The 21,573-nt window shown below is 42.8% G+C and overlaps 7 protein-coding genes across 8 annotated transcripts; 4 read left to right on the forward strand and 3 right to left on the reverse strand.

The window, feature by feature from the left end:
- The first annotated feature begins 249 nt into the window (after positions 1-249).
- LOC128258730 (vacuolar protein sorting-associated protein 33B) lies at positions 250-2,575 on the forward strand. Its single transcript, XM_052990564.1, has 4 exons — positions 250-358; positions 414-514; positions 569-887; positions 1,004-2,575. Exons 1-4 carry the CDS (start codon positions 314-316, stop codon positions 2,453-2,455), a joined length of 1,917 nt encoding a protein of 638 aa, XP_052846524.1. The 5' UTR covers positions 250-313; the 3' UTR covers positions 2,456-2,575.
- Positions 2,576-2,748: 173 nt separating this feature from the next.
- Positions 2,749-3,974, reverse strand: LOC128259020 (uncharacterized). The gene has a single exon (XM_052991094.1). It carries the CDS (start codon positions 3,901-3,903, stop codon positions 2,803-2,805), a length of 1,101 nt encoding a protein of 366 aa, XP_052847054.1. The 5' UTR covers positions 3,904-3,974; the 3' UTR covers positions 2,749-2,802.
- Positions 3,975-4,222: 248 nt separating this feature from the next.
- LOC128259093 (mediator of RNA polymerase II transcription subunit 28) lies at positions 4,223-5,184 on the forward strand. Its single transcript, XM_052991241.1, has one exon. It carries the CDS (start codon positions 4,335-4,337, stop codon positions 4,914-4,916), a length of 582 nt encoding a protein of 193 aa, XP_052847201.1. The 5' UTR covers positions 4,223-4,334; the 3' UTR covers positions 4,917-5,184.
- Positions 5,185-5,836: 652 nt separating this feature from the next.
- LOC128258602 (transcriptional regulator ATRX homolog) lies at positions 5,837-10,970 on the reverse strand. Of its 2 annotated transcripts, XM_052990318.1 has the most exons (5): positions 10,817-10,970; positions 9,867-10,517; positions 8,446-9,828; positions 7,488-8,375; positions 5,837-7,191 (listed from the first exon to the last, which is right to left on the reverse strand). In XM_052990318.1, the coding sequence occupies exons 2-5, from the start codon at positions 10,471-10,473 to the stop codon at positions 6,098-6,100; spliced, it is 3,972 nt and encodes a 1,323-aa protein (XP_052846278.1). In that variant the 5' UTR covers positions 10,474-10,517; positions 10,817-10,970; the 3' UTR covers positions 5,837-6,097. The 2 variants fall into 2 exon arrangements, with proteins under 2 accessions (XP_052846278.1, XP_052846271.1); XM_052990311.1 differs by lacking the exons at positions 9,867-10,517; positions 10,817-10,970 and having other exon boundaries at positions 8,446-9,843.
- A 372-nt stretch (positions 10,971-11,342) lies between these two features.
- LOC128259179 (transmembrane protein 141) lies at positions 11,343-11,790 on the forward strand. Its single transcript, XM_052991404.1, has 2 exons — positions 11,343-11,535; positions 11,594-11,790. The coding sequence occupies exons 1-2, from the start codon at positions 11,421-11,423 to the stop codon at positions 11,788-11,790; spliced, it is 312 nt and encodes a 103-aa protein (XP_052847364.1). The 5' UTR covers positions 11,343-11,420.
- Positions 11,791-11,823: 33 nt separating this feature from the next.
- Positions 11,824-13,977, forward strand: LOC128258762 (putative GTP-binding protein 6). Its single transcript, XM_052990633.1, has 4 exons — positions 11,824-12,062; positions 12,323-12,776; positions 12,830-13,270; positions 13,325-13,977. The coding sequence occupies exons 1-4, from the start codon at positions 11,824-11,826 to the stop codon at positions 13,775-13,777; spliced, it is 1,587 nt and encodes a 528-aa protein (XP_052846593.1). The 3' UTR covers positions 13,778-13,977.
- On the reverse strand, positions 13,800-21,205 carry LOC128258661 (dihydroxyacetone phosphate acyltransferase). The gene is made up of 4 exons (XM_052990422.1): positions 20,980-21,205; positions 18,498-19,057; positions 16,173-17,458; positions 13,800-15,640 (listed from the first exon to the last, which is right to left on the reverse strand). Exons 2-4 carry the CDS (start codon positions 19,036-19,038, stop codon positions 15,308-15,310), a joined length of 2,160 nt encoding a protein of 719 aa, XP_052846382.1. The 5' UTR covers positions 19,039-19,057; positions 20,980-21,205; the 3' UTR covers positions 13,800-15,307.
- Positions 21,206-21,573: the final 368 nt, after the last annotated feature.

Here is a 21,573-nt window from a genome sequence, read left to right on the forward strand (position 1 = left end):
CATTTTACGAAAGACTGGCATCAAAAGCTGTTGTGATTTTTGAAATTCGATTTTAACTATAATTTCACAAACTTTACGGCAATGTTTAACAGCGATTGAGAGGGTTTTTCTCTGTAAGTTAACAGTGAATATGCATTTTATTTAAAAATTAAATTTTTACATTAAAATTAAATTAATTTAATTTATCAAAAAACATGTGCGATTTTATAAAAATTAAGCGGGGAAATGAATTAATTATTATTTTTTTAGATTTCGCTGCTAAACATACTTGGTAACCCTGCTTTAACAGCTGATTTCTGTTTGTTCGGCCAAGATGGATAAAAAGTTGCAGGGATTTCAACTGGTGGCCCAGGAAAAGGTAAAAAAAGGAGTCTTGAGTGCATAAATACTAACCATTTGTTATTCCCCGCCAGCTTTGCTCTATTCTGGGCTCCATACCCGGAAAAAAAGAATTAATATTGGAGCCAGCTTTAATAAAGCCACTGGAACATGTTTTCACTGCCTCCTGGTTAAAGTAAGGTTTTAATTGTAATCAAAGGATGTTAACCAATTATATGCTATTTCCCAGACTAAAGGGCATTCAAAGGATATACAAACATGATGCGGCACAGTCCTTACCGCGATCTTCAGATCAGGTACACATCTACATGATCCGCAGTGTTTTGGGTACATTTCAAACGCTACTCAAGCAACTTGAATCCGTGGCCTTGGAGGAAATGGCGGACTTATCCTTGAAAATGTATCACATAATTTGTGTGCCCTGTTGCTATTCCTATTTTCAAACTCTCCTCGAACAATCCGGACTTTGGGGACTGGTGCAACTGCATCACTTTAACTGGGATTTCATCTATTTGGATCAAGGAGTTCTAAGCCTGGAGCTGCCTAATGTGAGTGTATATCTGTATGGTATATTAAGGTCAAAATAATAGTAGTTTTTTAGTCTAGCAGCATCTTTTAAACTGCATAGAGAAGTGGTTTTATAATGAAACTTTTTTAAACACAGCTGTTCGAGTGTCTCTACCTCCAGGGAAACACATCTCCTTTGCCGTCGGTGGCGCAAAGTCTGCGATTGCTGCAGATGATTTGCGGCCAACCCGCTTTAATCATGACCTTTGGCCACCACTCGGCGCAGCTAATTCAAATTCTAAGAGCACTGGGCAAGCTCCCGGAAGCCACGAATCCTCCAGAATACGGCGGTTGGCTGATCATCGATCGGGACAAGGATTACCCGGCCACTTTGCTAACTCCCGCCATTTATGCGGGTCTACTTTTGGAGGTCTTCGACCAGCGTTCCGGCGAGATTGTGGTGGATAATCTCAAGAACAAGATCAGCAGCCAGCGGGTGGAGTTGTTGCAGGGAAAAAAACCAAAAGTTGGCCCAAATCCATCCAGTAAACCCTGCTCCATTCGACTTAACTCCACCGCGGACGAGATTTACGGGGATAATCGCTACAAGCGTTTTGCCCAGGTCAGCAGTTTGATTCATGCACAAGTCAAAGCCTTGGGTTTGGAGTTACAGAAACTAAATGACATGCAATTGGAGGAGATGCACGACTATGTGGCCAGGAAGTTGCCCAAACTCACGGAGCTTAAGACCAAAGTCCTAAGACACCTGAATGCCAGCGAGATAGTGATCCAGATGATGGTTAATTTTAGAAGATTACAAACCCTCGAAGAGGACATCTTGAACAATGTTTCAAGGAAACGATTGCTGGCCGAGATTGATGAGCTGATGACTACGGATGGCCAGAGATTCAATACCCTACGATTGATGTGCCTTTTGCATCATTGTGCCGGTGTGACTCCCGAGGAGCTGCAGATCTTTGCGAGAAACTTTTGCAATCTGTTTGGCCACCAGAACTTGATTGTTTTCCAGCAGTTGTCGCAGGCGGCACTGCTACCACCGCTTGTGGCCGAGAAAAAGGTGCCAGCAACCAAGTTGCTTTCCCAGCTACCGCTGCCCAAGTTCCAGCAAACCGAATTTCAGGCCAACGCCAATCGGCTAAAGCTTCTTACATCCTGCGGAGATGGTCAGGATGGTGCTAATTCGTCCACAAAAAACCAAGCTGGTGGCATGCAATCCTGTCCGAGTTATGTCTTTAATGGTACCTACATACCTTTGGTGGCACAACTGTGTTCGATTCTGTTGAAAACCAATAATGCCGAGGAGTTATCCTCGAAGCTGACCATGATTGAGGGTTTGCATCTGCATATGGACGGTGGAAAAATCACGCCCAAGGCCTATGCTAACCAAGTTAAGGTAAATGGAACCGCCGATCAGGATGTCTTTCCATTGCGCCTGAGGAATCTCTTTGTTTTTGTTGTTGGCGGTGCCAGCTATGCGGAAATTGCCGCCTGCGATTTTGTGGCCAAGCTCACGGGCGCCCAAATAACAGTGGCATCTGACTCTCTAATGGCGGGCAGCGATCTGATCGCCACCGCCTTTACTCACTGACCATGACTCAACTAAGAATCTGTGCGCAAAATGCTTTATATATTTTTATATAAAACAAAGATGTAAGAGCTTGTGATTAATAAATTTTAAAATTTTATGACAAAAAACAATATTTTTATGGACTTAGAAGAGGTGGTTTTTTGGAAAGTCCATTTTTGAAAAAATGATGAGCGACTTCTTTGTAAAATTAAGGCTTCGTAAAGGCGTATATATATATGGCTTCGTTCTCGAAACAAATTGAATAAAGGTTCCTTGAAGTTATGCATTAACCTTTTAGAAATAACGTCAAAAGCTTGATTACACAACTTTATATTTGTTAAACAAAAGTGTAAAGGTGTATTATTATATTATTGACCACCTCCAGTTCCGGTCATTCCGGGCACGCGGTAGAGCAGCTCACCATCGTCATCGTAGTAGGCATCCTCCACGCGGTAGGTGGCTCCTTGGCGCCGCAGTTTCCGGGGAATAACAATGCGGGTTTTAACCTGGGTTATCTCGTACTTTCGCTGGTCCGCAGCACTGATCACAATCTCACTGCTAGCAAATTTGGGCACAAAGCTGGGCAGGAATCCAGTGCCGCTGGGATTCTCGAGAGGTCGCTGCAGCTGCTCCGGAACCTTTGGTATTGATTCCACTAGCTGCGATTGCTTAAGTTCCTGCAGTCTCATCTTTTTCTTGATCCGGATTTTGTCCAGAAGATAGGTTTCATCTTCGGCGACAGAAGGAGGAGGTGGCTCATAGCCAGAGGGGAGTTGTGGTGGTGGAGGCACCTCCATCTCCGGATTTGAGTTACTATTACCCAGCAGCTGGCGGAATTCGTTGCCTTGCGGAGTTGGTAATTGTGATTTTGTGGGCCAATCCTGTGCCTTTAATTCCCGCAGATCCTGTCGCCGGCGCTCGGCAAATTTCTGGAGATGCTGAAGCAGCGCAGGCGGTAGATTGAAGTCACCTTTTCCTGTCCTAAGTAACTGCCAATTTTGGATGACTGTTTCATCATGAGAACGTATCCTTTGCACAGTTCTCGGTCTCCACTTGGCTCGCAGAATTTTCTGCACAATTTCAGGAGTGGCGGGAAAACTCTCCGCCAGGCGTTCCACACTCCACTCCTCTGAATCACGTTCGTGGAGCAGACGCATCTGCTCCTTTTCCGCATGGAGCAAAAGATTCGGCATCTTGGCATCGCGGAAATACTTGTGCTTAATCATAAACTGACGGATGCGATCACGCTGCTGCAATTGCTCCTTTTCGTACTGCCGATGGCTCTTCTGCACGCCCATGAAATCCGACTCCAAATCGGCGTAATCCTCGCTAGCCTCGCTGGGTTTGGCCGGGTGCTCCTGCAGCTGCTGCAGTTGGTAACCCAGGCCGGGATTGGCGCGGCGTGGAACTCTGGCCAGGAGACTGGAGCGAGCCGTGTGTAGAGTGCGCTGGATGATTTGGGCGGTCATCTTGTTAAAAATCCGTGTGCATTTGGTTTAAGAATCTTTTTGTTTACATAAACAGCTTCCAGCGGCAGTACTTGTTATCGATTTCATATTATCAATCATTGTAATCGATATCAATCAAAACAATCCCCGCAGTACCCCATATAAGCATATATTGAAATGTTACAAGACTCTAATAATAAGTTTTCATATTGCTTACTATAAATACAATTACAATTTTTAAAACTAATTAAAATTTATACTTTTTGATTTTGTTCTATTTGTATTCAGTGCAACTATCGATAAGCGGTTTCCGATTGTCATCCCTACAGCATCAAAACTTGCAGGACTTGACAACCCTGCTGCGATTACTCTGTTGCTCTGCGTTTTTGTTGATTCCGCTGGACCGGCTAAATTGTTAATTGCTCATTACTCGTTTAAACAATAACGGACTCATGGCCAGCAACGAGCCCGGCGGCGGGAATCTGATGGACGAGTTCGAGGAGGCCTTCCAGTCGTGCCTGCTGACGTTGACCAAACAGGAGCCGAATACGGGGACCAGCAAGGAGGAGATCGAGCTGGAGGTGCAGAAGACCACGAATCGGTTTATAGACGTGGCCCGCCAAATGGAAGCCTTCTTCCTGCAGAAGCGCTTCCTGGTCTCCACGCTGAAGCCCTACATGCTGATCAAGGACGAGAACCAGGACCTGAGCATCGAGATCCAGCGCAAGGAGGTGCTGCTGCAGAAGCACTACAATCGGCTGGAGGAGTGGAAGGCCTGCCTCTCGGACATCCAACAAGGTGTCCACAGTCGTCCCACACCGCCAATTGGCGGAGTCGGAATGCTTCAAGGGCCCGGGGGCGTGGGCGGCGGAATGGCCGGCATGGGCGGAGCACCCCCACGGCCGGGAATGATGCCCGGAATGCCACCGGGTGCCATGCAGCCCGGCGGACCCATGCAACCCAGTCCACAGCACATGCTGCAGGCCCAGCAAATGCAGCAACTCCGGATGATGGGCAAACTGCCGCCAAAATGATCGGGTAGCCAATATTATTAGCATGTACATTTTTATAAATCCCTTAGTCTACCTGTATCTCGTGTAGTTAAATAAACAGAATATTTACCCTCGGATACCGGTCGTTTCAAGTCTTTATTTTAAAGAAAGGGTATTAGCTTTAAATACTTCTTCTAAAAAATACAGACGTGAAATAACTGATAGCCAAGAATATATATAAAAACGAAACTATTTTTTACTGTCTTACAAAAGGGAACATTGTTCTTTATACATACTGACCAGCTTGAAAAAATATATATAAACAAATGACGAGGATACTATGTACTGTTGCGATCTAAACAATAGTAGTGTAAAATGTAGAGTTTAAAATAATTCCCTTTAATAGGTTACAATTAACTAATTTCAGTTTTAAAAGAAAATAAAAAGTGTTTAACATTCACTTTGTAACGTACAATACAATAGTTTAAGAAAGAAAAAAAAAAATAATTTGAAAATAAAACAAAAAAAAGGTTTATAAATCAATTTTTTTATAAATATTTAATTATATATCCCAATATAAGTTTATAATAAAAATAAAAAGTTGTTTCTAAACTATTAAGTTTTGCCTTGTCCATAAACTAAAATCATCATATTATTTTTGACCGCAGCTTGGACAAAATTTAGGAATTAAAAAGTTAATTTCTACAAATATTATTTTTACAATATGTGATACCAAGTCCGATACACCCACGTCCGAAAACATTCAAGTGGAGGAGAAAAATGTGTTACGCATTTATTCATAATATCTGTGCCATTTATTTTTGTTATCTTGTTGCGTGTTAAATAACTTCCTTCCTGCGCCTCCTAGCCGGATTAGCACTATGTATGTATGTACTCGTATATAGCCATGGTCTATATTGTGTAAAATATGTGTTTAAATTATACGCTGTAGTTTGTGTTTGTTTTTAGCTTGTATCTAATTTAAGTCTACACATGAATTAGGACAGTTTTGAACTTAAATGAATTGATAGAAAGTATAATCTTATGCACTCGCGGTTATGGGTAGATTGGTAAATGGTAATTAGATAGGATAAACCACATTTGTATCTTTAGTCCAGAGGAAATATCGACAAGGTCGACGACGACGAATTACCTACGATTAAATTAAAGAGTGTAACCACAATTCGGGTTGGTTTCGGTTTCGGGTTCGATTCGGGTATATCTTAGTCGATCTCGTACACCTTGTCCGGTTCGAAGCCCGGAGCAGGTGTGGCACTTGGCGGCGCATTGGCCGCCGATCCAGCCGCTCCCGGCGGACCACCGGTGCCCTGATTGTAGCCAGCCGCATTCGGGTGCTGGTTGGCGTAGAGCAGCGGATTCATGTACATCCCGCTGGGATGGACAATGTTTGAGTGCAGGCTAAGGAGATCCTTGTACATGGTCGGATCGCCGTTGTTCATCTCATTGTACAGCTGCTGCAGATAGTTGGGCACCAACTGGATAACCTGATTCTGGTTAAGCTCCTGATGGTCCTTTGATATCTTCATGTTCAGCAGCTGCAGCAGTATGTCCGAACGGAAGCCGAAGATCTTGTTGGAGGTCACGCTGCCGGAGGCATTGCCAAACTGGCCCATCACCTGGTTGCCGAAAGCATTCCGATCGTAGCTCATGTACTGCGATGCCTGTACCGTTCGCGTCTTCTCCGCCTCGTACTCGGCCCAGGCCGATTTCCTCTCCTCCTCCGTCAGATTCTCGTGCTCCTCCTGCTCCAGCAGCGAATCGTGCTCGTGGTACTTGAAGATCAGCTTGTCGTGCTCGGTGAGTATCTCGGCAAACAGTCGATCCTTGGGCAGTATGGGCATCTCTCGCTCGGAGCTGGGCTTAAGCTCATACGAGTACAACTCCATTAGGTCCGTCTGGTTGTAATGCCGCGAGATTTGCTGCTCATCGATCACCCGCTTGGCCGTAGCCTGCTTCGCCACCTGCCGCTCGTAAACCTTCTGCTCCATGGTGCCCATGGCAATCAGGCGGTAAATGTAGCACGGCTTAATCTGCCCAAAGCGATACACCCGGAATATGCTCTGGGTGTCGTGCGAGGGATTCCACGAGACATCAAAGATCACCACACGATTGGCCGCCACCAGATTGATGCCCAGGCCACCGGCCCGCGTGGAAATGAGAAATAGGCGGGCTCGCAGGTTAGTCACGTTGTTGAACTGTTTGCACATCGCCTCGCGCTGCTCCACGCTGCAGCTGCCGTCCAATCGGAAGTAGTCCTTGCCGTTCGTCCAGCAGCCCTTGAAGTCGCCCACATCACCTGGGAAATAAACAAAAATTAATATCGATTTAGGAAATATAATGATGAATTACAGAAATTAAAGTAAAATATAATAATATACCTTCACTAAACATGAAAGGGTTAAGATATAGTATCGATGTAAAAAGGATTATAAAGAATTACATTAATTGAATTTACGTAGTTACTTCCTATTTTTTAACTGTTATGATATGATCTAATTTGATCCTTTAAAATGTGTTTTAAAATTTTGTATTAATATGAACTTGTAATAAAGAAATTTGTATGGGAATGTAATATCCCCTGAATAAACTCACCTTCAAACTCGTAGTTCTTGGTATTGCTGTCCACCAGCGACAGGAAGTGCTCGATGACGTCCAACGATTGCAAGGACTGCGAGAAGACGAGCAGCTTGTCACCAATGGCCTCGCACTGTTGGAGAAGCCGCAACAGGATCAACAGCTTTGGGGAATGGTGCACGTTATTCAACTCTCGCTCCTCGACGAAGGGCTTCCACCATTCCGAGGGGTCGTCTTTCTGGACACTGGGTCCGCTACTCAATCCGCCCAGCAACTCCAGGTCAGAATCACTATCGCCACCGGCAGCAGCAGCCGTTCCATTACGTGTCTTGCGCTTTTTCTGCTTTCCCGAACTGGCTGCCAATCCCGACATACTGGCGTCCGATTTGAAGGACTCGCAGCTGTCCGAAGAGTTGGAAGCAGCCTCCTCCTCGTCAGTTTCGTCGCAGATGAAGCCCTCAATGTCGGAATCGTCATTGCTGAGTAGCCGTTTGGCAATCACGTTGTCACTGTTAACGCGCAGGTTCATGGGATGCGTCCAAATGCGCCGCAGGTCCTGAAAGTCCTGGAACAGTCGCGCCCCCTTGCCGCAAACATCCGAACCGCTCTGTTCCCGGTGCGTGGTCATGTAGTAGCTGTATAGCTTCTGCTGCAGCTCCGACAGTGTGGTGTACACAACGTACTCGTGCTTGGGCGGCAGATAAGGTGCCAGTACCGAGTAGTCGCGCCGCTGGATGCAGCCCTCGAGCAGCTTGTGCAGAATGTGCGACCGGTGTTTCATCAGACGCAGATCCCGCTCCGTGGAGTCCGTGTACTGACCATTGGTGATGGGGTTAACGAAGCGATTCATATACTCCTTGTATGTACCCAGCAGATTGGGCTTCACAAACTGAATCATGCAGTAATCTAGGAAATAATTAATAAATATTCGTTAGTAAAATCATTAAATTTGTGTTTGAAAGGGTGGCAAACTTACATTCTCTGAGATTATTTTGGAGTGGAGTGCCGGTGAGGACGATTCGGCGTTTGGTGCGCATTCGTGTGACCGCCTTGCTGATGGAGGTCTTCTCGTTCTTGAGCAGATGTCCCTCGTCGCAGACGACCAGATCCGGGCCGGGGTCGACCAGGGCCTGCATGAGCTGCTCGCGCTGCTTCTTGCGCAGCCCTTTGGCCTTTTCGTTGGCCAGGATGCGGTACATGTCGTAGCCGAGGATGCACACGCCGCCCTCATTAAACCATTCGTTGAGCTTAAAGATCCGCGTGGGCTTGTCCTTGTAGCGCGAGATGTCGTACACCTCGATGTCGTTGCGATTGGCGAACTTCATCCAGGTGGTAAATTCCCGCGCCCAGTTGTTAACCGTACTGAGGGGTGAGATTACCAGGACGCGCTCCACACTTGTGCGTCTTGTGTTGATCAGCAGCGTGTGGGAGAGGGTGACCACTTGCAGGGTCTTGCCCAGACCCATGCAATGGGCCAGAATGCAGCCGGAGCCGGGCTTCTCCTCGCATTCCTTGAGCGTCTCAAAGCAGGCGTCCCACATGAACTTCACCCCAGCCACTTGATGCGGCTTTAGCTTCTTCAGCAGACCCTTGTCCACCTGCAGCAGGGCCTTTTTGGAATCCTCATCGAAGTCTAGCACCAGTTCGTTAATCTCCACGCTCTCGGACTTCACAAAGATGCGATTGTACAGCTTCTGGCGGTCCTCGATGCGCTTCCGTCGGTCATCCTCCTCCTTGGCCGCCTCCTTGGTCGTCAGATCTAAGTCCTTCGTCTTGATGATTTTGCGTATGTGCTTGCGCTTGTTCTTCTGCTTTTCATCGTCACCATCACCATCGCCATCGCTTTCAGCGCTGGATGTTTTCTTGATACGCTTGCGCTTTTTCTTGTTCAGCTTCTCGTCAGCCTCAAAGTCGGAAGAGCCCTTATCGGAGTCGCTCTTCTTCCGGCGCCGCTTCCGCTGCGGCATCACCTCGCTGTCGCTGCTATTTTCCGCCGCATCCTCCTCTTCCTCTTCCTGCTCAGCCTCGGATGACTTTCTGTCTTCTTCCTCGGCCGTTGGAACTTCGTAGTCCGAGTCCGCCTCGCTTTCGCTTTTGGAGCGCCTGCTCTGTCTGCTCTTCTTGGAGGTGGTGGCTGCCTCCTCGGAGTCCGTGCTCATTTTCTTGGACTTCTGGGCGGGCTTTGACTTGGGCAGACTGACACGCTTCAAACGCACCACACAGCGCTTGGGCCTGGGCGGTGATTCTGCTCGCGGGGAGCTGGCTTTGGAGGATCTCTCGCTGGTCAGGGAACCCCTGCGACTGCCCGTTCCGTTTTTGGTGGGAGCCCTGCTGGATGAGGTGGCTTTTTTCTGCTTCTCTTCTTGGTTATTGCTAGTTTCTTAGATTTCCTGGTGCTAGACTCTTCCTGTTCTTCCGCTTCGTCTTCCTTGGCTCTGCTAGACGACCTGGTCTGCTCCTTTTTGCGCGAAAAATTCTCCAACGGCACTAGTAGATTCCCGTCGTCGTTCTCGTCTTCGCTGTCGCTCAGTTCTATTATAGAAGCGTTCTGGGTGCGGCTTCTCCTTGGCGGCAGGTCAGATGTGCTCCTTTTAAGAGGCTCCTCGCTGTCGCTGGAATCGATGGTGGTAATACTCTTGTTGAGACTACGGCGGGAAGGCCTCTCCTTGACTTTGGGACTGGCCAGCAGCTTCTCCAGTGGCACAATGCGTATCTTGCAGACGGGCTCCTCCTCCTCGTGATCCTCGTTTGTTGAACTATTTCCTGCTGCCTCTGCTGCTGCTACTGCCTGCTCGGAATCACTGGAGCTGCTAGATGAAATCCTGGACGCCTTGACATCTTTGTGTGATCTGGACTGCTTCGGTTTTGTTTTTGGGTTTGAGGATTCTGATTCAGATACAGATACAGGTTCACTTCCAGATTTGGATGACAAGTTGGAGTCCTCTGTGGTGGTCAAAGGTGTAGCGGCATCTGTGTGTCGGGTGTTGGGGCTTTTCTTTCCCATGGGTAACCGGCTGTTTGTCCGCCCAGCACGTCAAAGATGTGGATCTGCAAGAAATGCGATTTGTTGGCTTTACTGGTTTTGCTTTGCCCTGCAAAAAGTAATAATTTTTTCTTTATTTTTTTTTATTGTCAGCATTTGCCGCGCGTTGTTCGCTTCGCTTCTTCTTCTTTTATTCTATCGCTCTTCCTCTTTCCGCCTCTCTTCGCTTTTTTTTGCAATCTGCGTCTGTCTCTTTTTTTTTGTGTGTGGCGTCGGCACTACTTGTACATATATTATTTATCCAAATTCCCTTAGATCTTGGAATCGAAAAGACTACTGGTTTGGTTCATTTTTTAGTTTTCACCTGCTACTGGCTGCGTGGGCGCTTCATTGTGACCACCCACTCGGTTTAACACCTTTTCGCGACGAAATAATTGTTATTTTTCAGCGAAAAGCCGCAATTGCAATTGGTATACCAAACTATTCTAGGGTTGCCAGGCCCTTAGGCGGTCTATCGATTTAAGAGGCTATCGATAGTACCGTTCGTCGGTGGTTGAAGCCAATAAAAATAACTAAATAAATAAATAGAACAATAATAATAGTAACAGCTCCTCTCCGGTAAAAAATTGTCTTGTAATAATTTTTTTTGGTCGGAATATTTTTAGATTTACCCCGTTTATATAAAGCTGTACAGAAATTTTAACACAAGTTGGTTTATATATAAATAATAATATGCAACCTTTAGGTGTTCTAAATAAAATGGAGTTTTTAAAGGTTATTCGAAAACTAAAACGAATTTTTTGTGGCGCCATAAGTGATTCATTTGTTTACACTATAGAATAAAAAATATATCTTGGCCAAACCGATACTATTGTTAATTATCCCATCTCTGGCTAGCAGCTGTTTTTTCATGCGCGCCGGCAACAAGCCAATGAAAATACCGTAAAACGTTTTATCAAGCGACTATTATGAACGATATCAAGCGTTTGAAGGATCAACAGCGCGAGAAGCACCCAGGATTCGATGGTTACATCGATTGCATGACCCGTTCCCTTTTCACAGGACTCGCCACATTTTGTTTGGGTTCGTTTCCGTCTTCTGCTTTTTCGGTAATTGCATAATAATTACACACAAATTACAGGTTTTTCCGGCACCTATTTCGCCCAAAAGATCATACAATCCCGTATTCGATATCCTGTTAAGTACAACATACTGATTTCATCTTTGGTGGCCACCGGAGTATCCTATCAAACGACTTCTTCGCGCACGAAATCCTGCCAAGCGGCGTGGATGGCTTTTGAGGAAAAGCATTCCGTGCTGAACGAGAAAACCTTTTAGTTGTAGCAAATTAATCCCTAATTAGCTTTAGTCATGTCCAGTCTACGGTTATTTGGTCGGTTGGCCAGGAGTCTTCCGCTCCGCCCGGTTGTAAGAATACCCGAACGTTGGAAATACACACAACATCAAGGAGTCAAGGGTATTCGCAACAGGAAAAGCTTCTTTGAAGCCCAAATGCAGGCTGGTCAAAGGAGCGAGGATAATGAGGACTTGGAGCAGGAGGAGCGGGCATCCAGTGGAAACCAGGCGGATATGAGGTTCCTTGATGATCGGTATGTATACAAAATCGCTAAAAAAGTTTAAAATATATTTAGGGCATATTTAGTTTATAGTACGAGCTTTCCCCAACTATATTTGATTGCTGTTTCCATAGACTAAAAAAACTAACAATATTATAAACCGTAGCTATATGTAGAACGTTATTTTTTTTTAAGATTATATTAATTTATCAAATTTTAATAGTTGTTGTTCTAAATATAAATATTGATTTAAACTTTTTATTGAGAACTTATTGTTTCTTATTTTCTCACAGAGCCTACGACGAGGTGGCAGGTGGAGCTATGCGAATCTCTCGAGACATAGCCAGTTCCCAGCAAGTTCTCATCCTACAGCCCTACGTGAAGTGGGTAGCCAAACGCCAGAGCAGCACGCCCATCGATGTCCGGCCAGAGGATCAGCTGGAAGAGGCCTCTGCGCTGATTCACTCCCTGCCCAATTGGCAAGTGGCCAGGGCTCTCAAAGTTCCTCTAGAGAGTCTCGAGAAGAAGACACTCTTTGGAAGCGGAAAGCTGGTGGAACTCAAGGAACTGGTGGCCGAATTGCGGCAGGAAAGGCAGCTCACTTGCCTGTTTGTCAGCAAGGGCACGCTGTCCTTTGCTCAGAAACGCTTCCTGGAGGCGGAGTTTCGATTGCCAGTGATGGATCGTTACTCTGTGGTTATACAGATTTTAAGGCTGCATGCTACAAGTGCGGAAGCAAAGCTACAGGTGGGTTTAAAAGATAATTTAATAATGTAAACTAAATATGGGATATTTTTCAGGTGGCCATGGCTGAGCTTCCCTACATTTGGGCCCAAGCCAAGGATGCCAATGTCACACAGACGCGACGCCAAGGATATGCCTTGACTGATCTGCAAAAGGAGATCCTGCGCACCAGGGAGCGCAAACTGCGAGCGGAATTGGATCGAGTGCGTCGGCAAAGGCAGTTGCTTCGCCAGAAACGGAAACAACAAAATTATCCCATTGTGGCCGTGGTGGGCTACACAAATGCTGGCAAGACCTCTTTGATCAAGGCTCTCACTGTCGAAGATGCATTGCAGCCAAGGAACCAATTGTTTGCCACCCTCGATGTGACAGCGCATGCAGGTTGTTTACCTTGCAATCTGCAGGTGATTTACATGGACACCGTGGGCTTTATGTCTGACTTGCCAACGGGTCTGTTTGAATGCTTTGTGGCTACTTTGGAGGATGCCATGCTGGCGGTAAGTGAACTGCTTTAGTTAGTTTTATTTTATTTTAATGTTCTCTATTCGCAGGATGTTATAGTGCACGTCCAGGACCTTTCTCATCCATGTCATGCCGCCCAACGCTATCATGTGGAGGCCACACTTCGTTCTTTGGCCTTTAATGTTGCCAATGGAGATTCGACGGCCAGCCAATTACCACCGATTATAAATGTATACAACAAATGTGATTTGGTATTCTCAAAGGCTCAGTCTTCTTCCGATCCGGTGCATCATATTTCAGCCCGAGCACAGACTGGATTGGAACCACTTCTAGACGACATCGAGCAACAAATTTTGAACGCCACTGGGCGCAGAAAACTCCAGATGAGGGTGCCCAGTGGTGGACCTGAAATGGCCTGGCTGTATAAAAACGCAGCGGTGGTGGAAACTATAGCGGATGAGGAAAATCCCGAGCGACTGATGATGCATGTGGTCATAAGCCAACCCACTTTGGACAAGTTCAAACGTCAGTTCTGTCGGTGAGCCTCTCTTAAAGTCAGATGAATCAAGTTTCTTGGGCGCAACTGGCACCTACTAAATTTTTATTATTGCTCTGGTTTTAGTTTTATTTGGTTTAGTTGCTAGAGGGTGAAGTTAGGATCGGTGTTGATTTCTCATTTTTAATTCTGTATAAATATAAAATTATCTACCACAAAAATAAAAATCTAAAAATATCATTATATAGAATATTTGTATTGCACTCTTCTGACATTTTTGTGCTGTGGTTTCCTTTAGGAATAAGCGGACCTCAACCCAAATGGGTTTACGTCTGATTTAACCGTTTTTATATATATCTAGGGGCAAGTTTTGTGTCTTGCCTTTATTTATTTTTTTTGAGGTGCTGACTTTTGTATTGGCACAATAGAATATTTAAAAATAATCCCCGGATGACGAAAATAACCAACTTAAGAATATGAAATGAAACACAAACATAACACCAGATTAAAATAACAAAAACTTTTCCTTAAGAATTAACAAAAATGCATCCATCACGCTATCGAAAATAAAGAATAGTTTACATACATAATTGGTTGCCATTGTTATAAACGATTGTAAATTAAAAAGGATTTACAAAGTTACGCTATCACTCACTTGGAATAAAAACAACTACCCAACTAAGTATTTAAAATGCATCTTGCTAGTTTTAAAACTTTCAAACCTTTGCAAGAGCTTAACTAACTGCGCTTTAAAAATCTTGAAATTGTGCATTTTTGTGTCATGTGATTTCTGTTGGGAACCATTTCTAGAATTCCTCGGCAAAAAATATATGGAATATATATTTCGATGGGATCTACCAGTAACCGCTTTATCTATACAAAAACGATTTTGATCAAAATTCGATTTCTTGCAAGTGTGTGTTTTGGCGTTTAAGTTAATTTCATTTGTTTTTCATGGCAAACTGGACATAAAATATCAGTTTTTAGGCTTAAAAATACTCTTAGCACTCACACACACGCACTTTCTAGGATGGATCGACTTATTTTTGTATGTCAAGAAAGGGGAAATCAAGATAGTCGACACGAAAAATAAGATAATTGTTTTAATACCTTTTAAAATTTTTTTTCGAGTAGAGTTGCAAAAACTATATATGGGGAATGTCAAATTTTAGCTATTGGGTAGCTAAAACATATTGGCTTTAGAATCATATTCTACTCTTAATAAGCAATACTTAAATAAATACATCTTTAAGGTAATAGGAAAAAATGTTTGAATTTGTTCGTAGGTTACTCTTTTTGACTAACAAAATCGATCCAACCTAACCAGACACCCCTAAACCTACGTGAATGAATGGGAGGAAACGATGATCCAGTGGAGCAGCTGCCAAATTGGAGCCACCACCACAATGAAAAACAGAATGCAGATGATGCGACAATTCTTGAGCAGGCCGACAACAAACTGGATGAACTGCATGGGTAATGAAATGTTAATTGTACTACACTGTATGGGACTCGATCCGGAATCGGGACTTGGATCGGTTTCCCCCGTCGACGTCGACCTCTTGCCATTTGCCAGTTATAACTTGGCTATGTGAAACTGGGCCTGCTGGTTGGCCGCCGTCGAGTATTGGGCGAATGGCATTAGTTGGCAGTACTCGAGGAGAAGATGTTCCAGCTCCTGCAGGCACTTTCCTGGAGTCCCAGCGATCTTCATCTGCCCCGAGTCCTTACACTTGAGGATGTAGCCCCGCTGGATCAGGGCGTAGATGGCTATGTTGAGATTGTCCAGCGCCAGGCAATATGGATGGACATGTGAGGCAGATCCTCCATGTTGCTGCAGCAGCTGCTCCACATGTTGCTGGACGCGAACAAGCAGATCCTTGTTACTGAACTCAAAATCCAGAGGAATCTGCAAGGGGAAATTGCAATTATAAGCTTTTCTTAGTATATTAGTATAATAAGATATATACATATATTCTATTTGCTGAAAAGTATTTAGCAGTTAAAAGGAAGCTTTTTCGAATTTACAAGGTATATATACTTGATCAGGATAAATCCGTCCGTATGAACGCGGAGATCTCAAAAACTATTAAAGCCAGAGATTTAAATCTAAAAAGTTGATTGTAGTTATGCCTTTGCAGCGCAGTTTATTTAAAAAAAGTCAGTATATGTTGACATACCAAAAATTTTCTAAATCGAACCATATTTTTAGAAGTGATTAGGAAAGTTTTAATTATGACGTCACTTTGTGTTTAAAAGAGCGCTGTTTTAATTTAGTTTCTAGTTTTAATCCTATAGCTCATCAGATGGCACCACCTAAAATCAGATTGTTTTCTAGGTACATATTTATTTTGAAATTTGAAAGCTAAGTAATTGGTATCTAATAGTATGGTATCACCTTGTTTTTATGTAACTTTGCTAAAATTAAAGACTACACCCACCTTTCTTAACGTGACCACCAGCTGGTAGTAGAGGCACAGGAATGGCGCCAGGGCGGCCAGTATAACATGCGAGCACTCATTGTCCTGCACCCTGATCCTGCCGCTCTTCTCCACCACCACCACTCGTTCGTCCAGGAGCAGCTGCAGATGCGTTTCAAACTCCGCCGCCTCGCGATTCGACTCAATGATGAACTCGTGCTGGAACAGTGCATCCATGGTGGTCACATGCGAGTGCAGGGCACTCAAACTGGCATCGTATGAGATGGTGTCTGCTGTTGATAGCTGATTTTCCTGATTTCTCTGCTCCTTGAGAGCTGCCAGAAGAAGGTAAGCTGGCCTGGCCAGCCAAAACATGCAGGGGTTGATGTAGAGCTGCAGGGCCAACATGGGTACAGCCACGGCCATGGTTTGTGGACAAAGAGCATGGGCCTTCATGCGCCTCACATCGATCTTTTCCGCCAATTGTTTGGCTGCCATTGGCGTAAACTGCAATCTGGCTGCCGCAAAATGTAGGATATTCGAGTGTATCTCTACGGCATCTATAATATCCGCCTTGATGCTACTGGGCGTAGTGCTAACATGGGCTCCAAGTTGCTCGAAAATACGCTTCAGATGCAAAACTCCACGGGATAACTCATCGATATTCACATTCTTTTGGGCATACAATTGACTGGCGTAGTACAAGCTCAACAGATTAAAAGTGCTAATCACAATGCGACGCTGCTGTTGGTAGATAATCTCATTGGCCAGCTGCTTGACCAGTTCCACCTCCTGTCGATTGAGCTTCTGCAGGTGACCACCAACTCCTGCTCTTTGCATCCTCTGTCCACTGTCGTGTCCAAAGAACTCCTTCACCGAAATCGGTTCTCCAAAATCCAGGAACATCTTGCCAAATCGCTCGTCAATGATTTTTAATGCCTTAAAGAAACCCTTTGTCGACTCCTTGGGTTTGGGCACTCCCAGCAGTTCATAAACGAACAATTGCTCCTCCAGAACTCGTTCGTAGGCCACACTTACGGGCACAATCATCACATCCGGCACTTCACCAGTGAAATACGGTAGCAGAGCCATTGATAGGAGTCCTATTTTGGGTACCAGGGCTTTGAAATTCCTTGAGCGAGTGCCCTCAATGAAGAACTCCACGCCAATGTGGTAATTAGCCACCAGTGCGTACATGTACTCCCGGAAAATGTCCCAGTAGAGCTCATCATTCGAAAAGCTGCGCCGCATGAAGAAGGCTCCCGTTTTTCTCAACATGGTGCCCATGCCAAACATCGAGTGGAAATCTAAAAACAAATTAAGAAAATGTTTATATTAGAAACATTTCACGTAAGGTGATCACACAGTTAAAGTGAATTAAACATTATAATTAAATGATTATCTTAATTCTGATCTGAAACAAATTAAGGAAATATTAACATTACAAGATAATTTAGATTAATGACAAAATGTATTATTTTTAATTCTATTACAATTTTAATTGTTTTTTTAAACTGTGTGCTTATGGTGTCGCTTTTAACTATTTTTATTTATAATAATAATAATATTACTACTTTTGAATGAAGAAAATACATATTAAATACTTGAGCTATACTTGAGCAAATATGGAATTTTAACACCTTTAAATAACAAGCTAACTCTAGCTCAACGAAAAGTTGACATTTTGATTTGCTAATTCGTACTAATTGAAATGCAAACAGATTAAAAATGTAGCATGTCATTAGTAATAAATATTTTAACGTTAAAAAACGATAACAATATTATGACAATGTGTTAAATGAAAAGCAAACATCTAAATTTTTAGCACGATTTTCGCTATAAAAGTTGTAAGAGAATGCGGAAAATGGGATTTCTATGAACTATAGACCATAGGCTTTTCAAAAATCTAACCCAGGCAGCAATTTTCGAATTTCTATAATACATTTTTCTTTTTATGACTAACATCTAAAACATTTTTTCATATATGAGCAAATTGTGCAGAAAACGTTTAAACTAATAACATTAAAATGTTATTTATTTAGCTAAGTTTACCTTAGATTATATTTAGCTAAATGAACACTAGAAAAGTTTTCATTTTATTTATTTATTTATAGTAGTAAAATCCTTATCTGACTAAATTATATATAATTTCTTATAGCTACCTTATTCTAGAAAGTTGGTTCTTTTGTAACCAACGAGTAACAAATATGCTCATAAAATACAGATTCTGAAACCATTAATGTAACCTTTGATCCACTTTAAAAAGAATATTTCTCACTAAATTGTTTGTACTTTTTTATCACATTTTATATGAGAAATGGCAGAGAAATATGGCTTCAAACGTACCCATTCCGGCCGCAATTCCTGGTATCTCAATGTCGTAGTAGTAGCAGATGTACGACATTAGGATAAAGTCCATGTAGCTTCGATGACTGGGGAGGTAGAGCACCGGGCACTTGCCCATATCCTTGCGGACATTGGCCATGCTGGCCGAATTGACATAGAATCCATCGCAGATCCTTTTGCCGATCGCTGTGATGGCGATGCCGCACCATCGTATGATGGCCATATTCCGCTCCAGACCGATTTCATCGATGATCGCCCTGGCCTGACGTTCCAGCTGCTTTTCGGGCTGTCCCGATTCCTTGGCATAGTGCTCCACAATGGATCGCAGTTTGTCACTCTTGAGCACATGCTGCTTGAGCTTCTGGGGATTGAGATATTTCTCGAACTCGTAGGCCACCTGCGGATTGAACTCCCTGGTCATGGAGGCCTCATTTCCCGCGGCTATGATGTTCTTGAAATTCTTCATGTAATCCGCCGCAGCACTGGGGCTTTTTTTCTCGTCCTGATCACTGGATTCACCACCTCCCGGATGCCGCTCCATCGCACTGTGTGTGCTTCACCTGTGAAAATGGAAAACAACGTGCGTGAATCTCTCTGGAGGTAACTGAACAAAAATAAAAGGAAAACAACGTCGAGTGCGGGGCTATTTGACGAATCAACTGTCAAGCAAGTCGGCCCCACTTAACAGACATGACACACAGACACACTGCCACTGCTGTTTGCTGAGATATCGCTTGCACTCGCAAAAAATTATTTACCTATTAATTACCAAAAAAAACCAAAAGGTTTTGACTTTTAAAAAACAAATATGGGTAGATATCTCATAAAAAATTAACAAAAATAAAAAAAAAATCGGCCCTCAAAGCATAATTTATTGGAAAATCAAATGTGAAAACGAAAACAATATTTTTAAACTTTTAGAAATGTATTTTGTTGCAAGTCAATAGGCTTAAATAAACAAAATATTATGAAATGATTTATAAAAGATATTTAAAAATACTTTCAGAATCTATATACGAAAAAAAGTTGTTAAGACTTGCTTTACAAAATCATTAATTTCGTTTTATTGCAAACAATTTAAAAAATAATATAAATACATTGTAGAGTTGATTTTTTTTTTCAGTGAATCTTTTTTTGACAGTCTCTGGTTCTATCGTTGAATAACAAAGAATTTATTGAAAATCAAAATAAATAAAAAAAAACAGTAAGCAAAAGGTTTTATGACAACTGTTTAAAGCAGTTTTGAATATTATATTGCAAAAGGAGTTAGTGACAAAATACTATAAAAGTATTTTTATAACTTTAATTATATCTTTTCAACATTGAGTGATTTTTAAAGTTTTTTTTTGTGTGAGTGCATTGCAGGTTTATTATCTGACAGATTGGAAGCAGTTGAGGTAATCAACGACCACTGACGAGAGACGAATACTCTAGCCATTGCGTGTTAAAGGTGTGTTTGCCCTCAAAATGTTGTCGTTAATCTCGAAAACTCGCTTAACTTAAAATTAAATCCGAAATTCTCTCCACAGTTTTTAAAGTGAAGCTAGATTTTTAAATTACTTTTAACCTATGTTGAAATCTAATAAACTCTGTTTTTTGATGTAAATTGAAAAGGGAACATTTATTATTTCGTAAGGAGTTTTTAAATTTGGTAGTCAAAAAAGTCAAGGTGACAGCACTGGCTGTTAAAAAAAACATTTATAGCAATCGCTATAAAACCTATGCCAAGTTTTGTGCCGATTTAGTGAAGCGTGGAGGTAATAAGTGACATAATTGAATTAATTCGTGTCACGACACGTTCGCATTTCTGTTGATAACGTCACTCATCAGGTGAGGCAACAACACCTCCCGCCCAGGTGTTGTTAATAAAAGAGTGACAAAAACACAATCGGCTTAGCCACACACCCTCTCGATTCGAAAAAGATTGTGCCAAGAAAGCGCACCTGATAGCGAATTAAATCGGCAAAAACCTACGGCATGGCAACTATATATGATTAAAATTTAATATTAAATCTAGTATTTAGTATTAACAGTTGTGACAGCTCCCAGGCAAACGAACACACACTTCACATTTTTTCAGGTAGCATTTAACACTTGGCTTTGCCTTTTAACCGGTAATTGCAATTTAACACGGGTTGTAAATGGATATTATGTTTGTTTTTCCTTATAAATGCGCTGTGAGTGCAACAAAAACTCGCGTATTTACTGGGTAAGTGCACATAATTTTTGCAAACTTTCTATTTATATACCTTTGGGGTATAGAAAAAGCATGCTGACTAATTTGTTACGTATGTCACACACTATCGAATTATCAAAATTTCCTCCGAGATAAGAGTTTCTTATTAGAAAAAGCCATTAAATAATGATTCACTAAAGCGATAAGGGGCCAAAAACTTTGATAACACATGTCGTTTTTATCGGGGTGATCGAACTGCGAAAGGGCTTACAGAGTATCTGCAATTCGTTTTACCGGTCAACGTACTGGGGATTAAAATTCGATACAAGCTGCCTTGGCAGAAATTCAAATAACTTTATTTTTGCACTGCACGCAGCCTCCGCCTTTAATGCATTTAATTTACAATTCGCAATATTTATTTCGGATCTTTGACCGACTTTTTAGTTTTTTCTGCGGCAGCGGCGGCTGTTTTGTTTTGTTGACGAAAAAACATCTAGCAGCTGCGGGTCGATATTTGAAGGTTCGATGGTGTGGGTTAACGCGCGGCGGTCTCTGCACGATGCGACCAATGTGTTAAGGGGACTCCCCGCTCAGCTGTTCATGCGTGATGACCAAATAGTGAACATATTCATGGTACTCAAGCCATTTCACCGTTTGTTAATGTCAAATATCCAGTTTCATGTTCATTTAACATTCTGTAATTTAACTCTTTAAGTATTTAACATGCTATTTACAATTCCCAATTTAATTTCCATTTTATCCCCATATTTTATATACCATAAAATCTTATAAATGCTTTTTATAGCTACATTGCCCTTTTTATAATAAAGAATTTCAAAATTAAATTAAATAGCTAATTATAACTAGAAAATTATTCTTAGTTTAACAAAATCATTAACG

Source organism: Drosophila gunungcola, chromosome 3R (genome assembly GCF_025200985.1).
Source record: "Drosophila gunungcola strain Sukarami chromosome 3R, Dgunungcola_SK_2, whole genome shotgun sequence".
In the NCBI taxonomy this organism is placed as follows: domain Eukaryota; kingdom Metazoa; phylum Arthropoda; class Insecta; order Diptera; family Drosophilidae; genus Drosophila; species Drosophila gunungcola.